At 46.6% G+C, this 10,000-nt stretch overlaps 1 protein-coding gene across 1 annotated transcript in view; it reads right to left on the minus strand.

The window, feature by feature from the left end:
- Positions 1-10,000, minus strand: part of shank3a (SH3 and multiple ankyrin repeat domains 3a) — a gene marked incomplete at both ends in the record, with an annotated part of 250,396 nt that overhangs the window by 129,494 nt on the left and 110,902 nt on the right. Inside the window, one exon of the mRNA XM_083654717.1 lies at positions 6,292-6,408. Coding sequence (XP_083510843.1) covers positions 6,292-6,408 — 117 coding nt within the window. The remainder of the gene's footprint in view (positions 1-6,291; positions 6,409-10,000) is intronic.

Below are 10,000 nucleotides of genomic sequence, written 5' to 3' on the forward strand. Positions count from 1 at the left end.
CAAAAGAATAGCTTATTGCTGCCTGTGCTCGGTTTTGGTGATGTTCTATACATGGATGCATCATCGCAATACTGTAAGCTGGACACGTCTACCATGGAGCACTGAGATTTATCTCACAATTTAAAGACCTTACATTGTCCTCTGTATGCTCGGGTCAGTTGGTCTGCCTTGCAGACTTAATCACTGGCTTACTATCTCTATCTATTGTCGGTCTCCTTCCTTTATATACGGAGCTACATCACCCAGAAAAGTATGGGAAACGACTCTCTTCGCTCCCAGGACATTAACCTATCAACTGGCCCTAAAGTCCTGAACTGAACTCGGGCATTTAGGTATGCAGCTCCCTCTGCCTGGAATCAGTTACATTACATTACCTGAATCTTCGGGAGCTGGTCCCCTTAGATACATTTAAAGTGCTCCTAAATGACTTGGAGGCAAGCTTATCTGGCTGTAGTGCAGATGTTTTGATGTTGTTGTTGATTATTACTCTTATGATTCTGTAATTTGTCATCTGTTTTTAAATTGTTCTATGTCTGCTACTGTATAATTGTGCTGCTGCCTGTCTTGGCCAGGACACTCATCTCAATGAGTCTCATTTCCTGCTTAAATAAAGGTTCAATACAAAATAAACACAGATTGTTTATATCAGCAAGATGTCCAACCCTAATTGCTCCATTCTTCATAAGCTTCTTTAAAATTGTGACCATTAGTTAGTTTGTTAGTCACACTGTAATGTTGACTTTGTGCCGCTAGGGGGCAGCATTGACAATGAATGGGACTGACCCAAGGGTGGAACGACATCACTGGTGGGGATTTTTTTTTACTATTTGCTTGCTTGTTTAAAGGATCTATTTGGCAACCAAACTGTTTTCAAGGTTCCCTGTTAACTCATTGAGTGCCAGCCACTTTTGGAGAACGAGGCTCCCAGTGCCAGAGTTTCAGAGCGTTTTCAGTGATTTCTCGAGGCCCACAGAATATTGTGTGATATTACTATGTAAACACCGAACACGCAAAAAGAACAAGGAGACTCTATTGTATCATCAGCAAAAAAAAGTTTATTGATACCATTTTCCGTTCTTTAGTTATGAGCCGGAGAAGATAGGTTGTTTTCAGCGTTTTCAGGCATTTCAAATTATAAGCTGAGATATTCAGCCTTTTGTGAAATGAAGCATTTCAAGCACATTCACTGACTCTAGCTAATATTTTCTGATGTAGTGACGTGGTGTAGTTGTGTCCTGCCCTGCCTGCCCCACGCCCCTCTCCCCCCCTCAGCTGAAAACTCCTCCCCACACTAGTAACACACAGCCTCACGCACCCAGCGTCTATTTTCGGAGTGCTTTTTGTGCGCCGCCTCCCAGGCAGCGCAACATGGAAAAGCCACACACGGACTGCAGGGAAAGGTTTGGCTTTTCAGTGTCGGCTGCTGCTTTTCTAGCGGCTAATCGTGTGGAGAAACTATGCTGACAGACAGACAGAGGCAGAAGGGCTCAGTTGTGTGCGCGGATTGACTGTGTTCGCAGGCACCGTCAGTTGCAGCCAGAACAATCTACATGGCTCTGGGCTGCAGCATCAGCGGGTTCTCTTTGATCACGGGGCTTTTTCAGGCTGTCATTGGCACTCAATGAGCTAAATGGGTGACTATACTATAAATACTAAACGTGATTTAGCGGGTTCCTTTTATCAGTTTGACTTGAAACAATGTCACAGGCTGGGAAAGGGTCTGATCTAATGTAAACAGCCAAAACATGAAAGTACGTCCGAGTACGTCTTTGGCACAGAACGCCATTGTAAAAAGTACGTCCGAGTACGTCTTTGGCAGAGAATGAGTTAAGTGTCTCTGGGGCGCGGCTTCAGGATCTGCTCTCTTCCTCGAACCAGTGCCATCACTGGCTGTCAGAGGCTGCTATTCGAGATACAGATTGTATTTAATAATTTTTGTATGCGTGCATGCACAGAAGACTGAGAGCCTTAACGAGCCTTAACGAGCCCACAAACTGGCAGGGGCGGAGTTTCTACCAGCAGATGAATGGGGAGCTCTGGGTGCAGGAGACATGGAGTTCTGCATATACTACTGCTTTTGTAATGATACAAAGCTGGTTGAACATTTGAAGGAGTAAATGGGATAAATCTTAAAATAAAGCAGTATAGGCAGCATGCCTGGTTCGGTCCAGATAAGTATGCAATTAAGCAAGACAAATGAAGTGAAAGAAGTCTCATACAATTTCTCATCAATGTTATTCTTGTAATGTCACTTTTCCTCTTCCCTTTAATCAATGCTGTTATCTACTGTCTTCTCTCCATCATTCTCCAGACCCCCCAAAAGACACACACACACACACACACACACACACACACACACACACACACACACACACACACACACACACACACACACACACACACACACACACACACACACACACACACACACACACACACACACACACACACACACACACACACCCTGCACCCCCACCCACTCTGTCTCCGAGGGAAAGCTCCCCTGCTGTGTGCCTGCCGACATTACTGCTATAGACCCTTCTCACGGGGGCCATTTTGTGCCGAAAAGGCAGGTTAAACACAGGTGCAAGCAAAACACTAATGAGGGTTTCCAACTTTCATGATTGGAATGTGGAAACCCTCATTAGTGTTCTGCTTGCACCTGTGTTTGCCCTGCCTTTTCGGCACAAAATGGCCCCCGTGAGAAGGGTCTATTGCTGTTACAGCTAGCAAATTTGATTGGCCAGCCAAACCTGAGGAATGGGACTTTCACTCCATCAATCAAGCTACTGACAATTATGCTACTTCGCTTCTACTCTCTCTCCTTCCCAGAGACCTTTAAAGTCGAGCTGAACCCAAAAATGACTTTTCTTTTCTTTTAGTTCAAATACCTGGGTATTCAGTGCACCTATTTAATAATGTATGCAAAAAAAATCACAAAAATCTGATTTCTTTAGTTTTTCACACTTTTTCACATCAAAAGTTCATTTTTCAAGATTTCATTCATAACAGCAATCTACAGTTTGCTGACGTCACCTAGTACTATCAAATTTCTACCCCATTTCAACCAATCATATCACGACATGGCAGCTGTCAATCAAATCTTCATTTCAGGATAATTTTCTCTTCCAAATGAAGGGGAAAATGGCACCTAGTGCCTGTCATCTGGCAGAATTTCTAGCCCATAAACTAACTACTAACTTGACCAATTATGCAAACTAAATCAAACGGTAATGTCTAAGAATGCAAAGAAATGTAACTGGCTCGTTAAAACTCGCATTCCAGGAATATTATTTACCGCAATAGCAATAATGGCGCGCACCTCAGAGAGCCTGGTTGTCAGGGGTCGCACCTCGGAGATTCCAGGCCGACGGGCCGCACTCTCCGCTCGGCAACACGAAGGCAGCTGGCTGCCTGCGGCTCACTGAGCTCCACTCAGCCACTAACCTCGCGTCAGCAGGCTCTTCCCAAGGAGAGCGCCACAACATGCTGAATCCCACTCGATTTGGAGGCGGAACACGCCAGGATTAGCCAAAGCCCAATCCAGTCCCCAGAATTGTCAAATAAAATCATCGACATGCTACTATGACCCGCCTCTCAACCTGTCATCTCAGAAAAGTTATGTTTTCAGTCTGAAACGGACTCTGACGCACGCGACCAACGGGTTTAGTTCGACTTTAATATACAGAGAGACACTCCAGGCTTCGCCAATAATAAGAAATGGACTGTCAATGGTATAAAACCTCATTGGCTGACCAGTCTCCTAAGTGGGCGTGACAGTGGCCATACCTCCGTGGCACAGATACAGGAAGTGACTGGAAGTTGGGCTATCTTGCTTTGATATCCCATCGTCTTTGTCCTTCCTTGCCCCCTTCCATCTGCTCCCTCTCTGACTCTCTCCCTCTCTCTTTCTCTCCTATGGATCTATTGATCTCTGCCACTGAACTAGCAGTTTCCTGGTCAATCCACTCCCCCCCCCCCCCCCCTCCCCCAACCAATTTCTTTTTGTGTCATTGTACACAATCATCCGGGCCAGGCCTGTGTCGACTCGAGCCTGCTGGAACCCCACTAAGACACACTGTTTCTGGGATCGATCAGCTCAACGTGGCGCCCGGCCTCCAGTGGCAGGATAATACTCCTCCACAACAGTGGGAGCACGCAAGAGGTGGACATTAGACATTATAGCTAACTGTAAATCGTACTATTCTTCCACTCTACCCCTACCCAACACACACACACACACACACAAACACAAACTCCCCACCTCCTGCCATTTCCCTTTGATGATAGGTGGAACATGTAATGGCTTTGGTCACGTGTCTGTGTTACACACAGTTTCTATTAAGTATTGATGCCGTGCTTCCCAGACCCTTGCTGATACACACACACACACACACACACACACACGCACGCACACACGCACGCACGCGCGCACACACGTACACACACGTACACACACGTACACACACGTACACACACGTACAACGCGTACACACACGTACACACACGTACACACGCACGGTGCGTCTCCTGAGAATACAGTGTTAAAGTCCAGAGGAAACAGGTCATTCCTCATGACTGGAATCAGCCGAGCAGATCACAGTTAAAATCACAACATGGAAACACGCATGTACAGACACACACACACACACACACACACACACACGCGCACGCACACGTACACGCACGCACACACACACTTCCACCTCTTACATTTCACTGAGGAATGGAGAGAGAGAGAGCGAGAGAGAGGGGGGAGAGAGAGCGAGAGAGAGGGATGGGGGTTTACTGTAAAGGACAGGGTAAAGGAGGCCATACAGTATAAAGTGCTCATTGAATGTTTATGAACTGAGCACTGCTCTCTATTTCCCAACGCAGCAGCAGACACGCCTCCTCCAGTCTCCTCCAGCAGCACAGCCACACAGGAGCAAACGCCACATGCTATCATGTAGATGCTATCATGTAGATGCTATCATGTAGATGCTGTACATGCTATCATGTAGATGATATCATGTAGATGCTATCATGTAGATGCTATCATGTAGATGGTGTTTTTTGTGTCTGAAATCTTACAAAACAACAAAAGGCACGCTCAGCAAAATGATCGGGGCGAGATCCTCATTGTGAGCGGGATGAATCCAGGCTGGAGAGGACATGTCACTCCAAACAGAGAAACAAACCTGATCGACCTGACGACTTCCTTTTCCTGTTCCTGTACAACTGCACACAGTCACAAGAAGCCCCAATGCTCTGTGAGGCATCAAATCAATGATGTACCGTCTATGTGCCCACTTGGACCAGCCCTCAGTTACATCTCCCCTTTCAATCCACTCTCTGGAGAGGCTCCTAATGCAGTGGACACCATGACCAGGAGAGAGATAGCCCCACTTCAGACTGTCACTCATCATCATCATCATCATCATCACTAATGTGATCTTTGATCAGAGCCTAGTTTACGCTGCACGATATCTAGTGGAGTACTGTATGAGGCCGGGAGAAGACATCTGTTGCAACAACAGCAATAAGTACGTCTGTGGATATGTATCAATCAAGTGACAAGCTGTTTTGAAGTGGCTCGTTTAGTCACATTACTCATTGCTCTACATTCATTTCAGAATGTATTCTCTCAAGCATGGAACCCACACACACACACACACACACACACACACACACCCACACACACACACTAGGGCTGTGAATCTTCACTGGCCTCAAGATTCCATTCGATTACGATTCATCTGTCTTCGATTCAATTCCACGATGCATCTCGATGCACCTCGATACAGCTCAAAGTATTGCAGCTCCACGTATCACATCCTCAATTTTCTGTATTATTACTGCACATGGCTACTTTTTCATCAATTGATACAAGCAGTCAGATAAATATCAACTCCCTTTTTTACTTAGAAAGTGATTTAAAATCTGAATGTCAATAGAAATGTAAACATAAACGATTGATCAACGATTAATATTCTATTCGATTCACACGTCCGCATCGCGATGCATCGATTATACGATTAATTTTGATACCCCTAACACACACACACACACACACACACACACACACACACACACACACACACACACACACACACACACACACTCACACACACATACAGGGTTGTGTAGTAGAGAGTAGTAGTAGTAGTATGGGAGACCGTGCTTCAAATCGAAATGCCCAGCCAGACATGTGTGTGTGTGTGTGTGTGTGTGGGGGGGGGGGGGGTGGCAAACAATAGAAGTATACAAAGACAAATTATAACTCCATCCATCTTTGTTGGTGGCCGGTACCTGGTTGTAGAGAGCACAGACGTGCAGGGCGGAGTTTCCAGATGCATTCTGGGCGCTCATGTCGGCTCCGTAGAACAGCAGGTGCTCCAGGTGCTGCACGTGGCCGTGGCGACAGGCCTGAGGGAGCACATTTAAGAGGATGTTCACTATTCCACTTTATTCAGAGACAGGTGGGGATGACCTTGCCTTGAACACAAAGAACATTGAGCTTGAGTTTGTTTATTTATATATATATATATATATATATATATATATATATATATATATATATATATATATATATATATATATATATATATATATATGATATGTATGATGGTGATATATATGATGATAATATACTGTATATATATATATACACATACATAATTTTTGTTTTACTAGAGAGAGAGAGAGAGAGAGAGAGAGAGAGAGAGAGAGAGAGAGAGAGAGAGAGAGAGAGAGAGAGAGAGAGAGCAGGTGATGTGACAATGGTGGCAGGCTGGATTTGAACCAAGCATATCATTGTTCATGGTAAGCACCTTAGCCAACTGAGCCACCAGGACACCCCTCTGACTGCGTCTTTTGTGCACCGACCAATCACAGTTAAGAGAAGGTGGAAATTGAGTGCAGTCCTCCCCACTGGCTCCAACGCCAAAGCCAGTGGCAGCAGTCTTCTTATGCACAGAAACCAGTGTCTCAAGTGGTCAATGCAACATGCCTGCATGTGCATTTTGTTTAACTACACAACCCATTTCTACAGCATTTTACAATGTAAAGAAATGCAACTGGACATCGTCGGCTGAACATAGCGATAGCGTACATTATGCTATACATTATGCAATACAAAGTGCACATCATGCAAACGCCATTTTCATTTTATTGGCACCGAATGTGGTCGAGGGAAGCGAAATAACCCTTACACAAGTTTTTCTACAGAAGTTTTTCTACAGATGACCTAAATATGAGAAAAAGTTGCATCTTTTCCTTGGGCTACTGAATGGTTGTTTTTTCCTGGCAAAGAAATCCCTTTCCTGATGTTGTGAACAGTCTCTAAAAGCTAGGGGAAACTTTGTTTACATCACATCAGCCAGAGGCTCAATTTATATCTGTGAGTTTAAGTTTTTTTGGCACCTGTTTTGCACAACTGCGTGCAATAAACTATTCATCCAATCTCTCTCCATCTCCCCTTCAGTTCCCCCTGGTTTTTGTCCCGTGTCAGTGACAAACTAGCTCGCCAGCTCCCCCTAGTAATTGTTCTCTCTCTCTCTCCATTGTCCTCTGTCGCTAAGAGTGTGTGACAGCAGTGAGAGGGGAGCTCTGTCGCTAAGAGTGTGTGACAGCAGTGAGAGGGGAGCTCTGTCGCTAAGAGTGTGTGACAGCAGTGAGAGGGGAGCTCTGTCGCTAAGAGTGTGTGACAGCAGTGAGAGGGGAGCTCTGTCGCTAAGAGTGTGTGACAGCAGTGAGAGGGGAGCTCTGTCACTAAGAGTGTGTGACAGCAGTGAGAGGGGAGCTCTGTCACTAAGAGTGTGTGACAGCAGTGAGAGGGGAGCTCTGTCGCTAAGAGTGTGTGACAGCAGTGAGAGGGGAGCTCTGTCACTAAGAGTGTGTGACAGCAGTGAGAGGGGAGCTCTGTCACTAAGAGTGTGTGACAGCAGTGAGAGGGGAGCTCTGTCACTAAGAGTGTGTGACAGCAGTGAGAGGGGAGCTCTGTCGCTAAGAGTGTGTGACAGCAGTGAGAGGGGAGCTCTGTCGCTAAGAGTGTGTGACAGCAGTGAGAGGGGAGCTCTGTCGCTAAGAGTGTGTGACAGCAGTGAGAGGGGAGCTCTGTCGCTAAGAGTGTGTGACAGCAGTGAGAGGGGAGCTCTGTCGCTAAGAGTGTGTGACAGCAGTGAGAGGGGAGCACAAATGATGCTGGCATTGTTGTCCGTTATCACACCTTCCACAGTATCTCCTATTGTACACAATAGGTACCACTAGAATACTGATGTGGCAGAGGGCACAGAGGAAAGGAAGGGTAGAGAGAGAGAGGTGCAGAGGGAGGGAGGAAGGACACGGAGAGGAAGTGTGTGTAGGATGACTAGGATTAGTGCTTTTACTATTCACCACCTAGGATTCATGAACACACACACACAGAACCATGACGACCCCATTCAAAACTCATGTGGCGGCTGTGCCGGTGGTCCCTTGGGATAATAACGCTCCATCCTCGTGGCACATTGGGGAGGGAACACAGGTCCAAATGACGGCCACTCAAAGACTTCTCTTTCTCACTCGTGATGTCTTCATTTCTCCCTCTGGTGGCGCCTCGAGACGTGTTTCCCCTAGAAACAGTTTCAGGCCTGGAGGGATTTCGAAACGTACCCCGACCGCAACGGTGGGAGGCCCTCGCTGGCGACGCTGAAGTTTTAGCTAACCTGTTCGCATCTATGTTCGCAATGGCATCCCAAGTATCGTCATACTATTATGGGATGCGATGCGAACAGTTGTATTATGGGATGTGCGTTTCCCAGGCAACGACACACGTTGACACGTTTTGGAACAGCGCCGCACGCTGGCACGATGCTCCTCAAAGCAAAATGCTTATTGTTTTGAATGATTTGGCATCTTCTATTACTGTCAACACTGTCAACACCAGTATTGTTGTACTGTAATAATATGCCATAAAGGTTTATTGACATTTTGGGGAGAGCAGGGGAAAAAAAAAGAAAAAAAAGAAAAAAAGAAATAGTGTATATAGTGTTTTCCAGGAAACACTGGAAAACACTTGGAAACACTTGGAAACACTGGGTCTGGAGAAGCATGGAGGACAGAAGCAATATGCGGAGACAGACAGCAGCACTCTGCTCAGAGACAAGACACCACGGTGTGGAGAAGCGTGGAGGACAGAAGCGATGTGTGGAGACAGACAGCAGCACTCTGCTCAGAGACAAGACACCGCGGTGTGGAGAAGCGTGGAGGACAGAAGCGATATGTGGAGACAGACAGCAGCACTCTGCTCAGAGACAAGACACCGCGGTGTGGAGAAGCGTGGAGGACAGAAGCGATGTGTGGAGACAGACAGCAGCACTCTGCTCAGAGACAAGACACCGTGGTGTGGAGAAGCATGGAGGACAGAAGCGATGTGTGGAGAGGAGACAGACAGCAGCACTCTGCTCAGAGACAAGACACCGCGGTGTGGAGAAGCATGGAGGACAGAAGCGATGTGTGGAGACAGACAGCAGCACTCTGCTCAGAGACAAGACACCGTGGTGTGGAGAAGCGTGGAGGACAGAAGCAATATGCGGAGACAGACAGCAGCACTCTGCTCAGAGACAAGACACCGCGGTGTGGAGAAGCATGGAGGACAGAAGCGATATGTGGAGACAGACAGCAGCACTCTGCTCAGAGACAAGACACCGCGGTGTGGAGAAGCGTGGAGGACAGAAGCGATGTGTGGAGAGGAGACAGACAGCAGCACTCTGCTCAGAGACAAGACACTGCAACCCAACCATTGACTTTCCACTGCAGACTGAGGCACCTTTCCCTCTAAGCGAGTAAAAAGTTCACTCAACCCGGCATGAAATCAGCAGGACTCCAGAACACATCCGTTGCAATAGCTCACCCATAACTGACAAATGGTTTAAATTGCATGTTATTTTTTTCTCCGTTCTGTTCTCTCGCATTGACGTTAGGCTGAGAAACTGTTCGGCTGGCGCCCCAGGATTCACCAGCACTGCCTGTACATTTT

This window comes from Poromitra crassiceps (genome assembly GCF_964638095.1).
Source record: "Poromitra crassiceps genome assembly, chromosome: 18".
In the NCBI taxonomy this organism is placed as follows: domain Eukaryota; kingdom Metazoa; phylum Chordata; class Actinopteri; order Beryciformes; family Melamphaidae; genus Poromitra; species Poromitra crassiceps.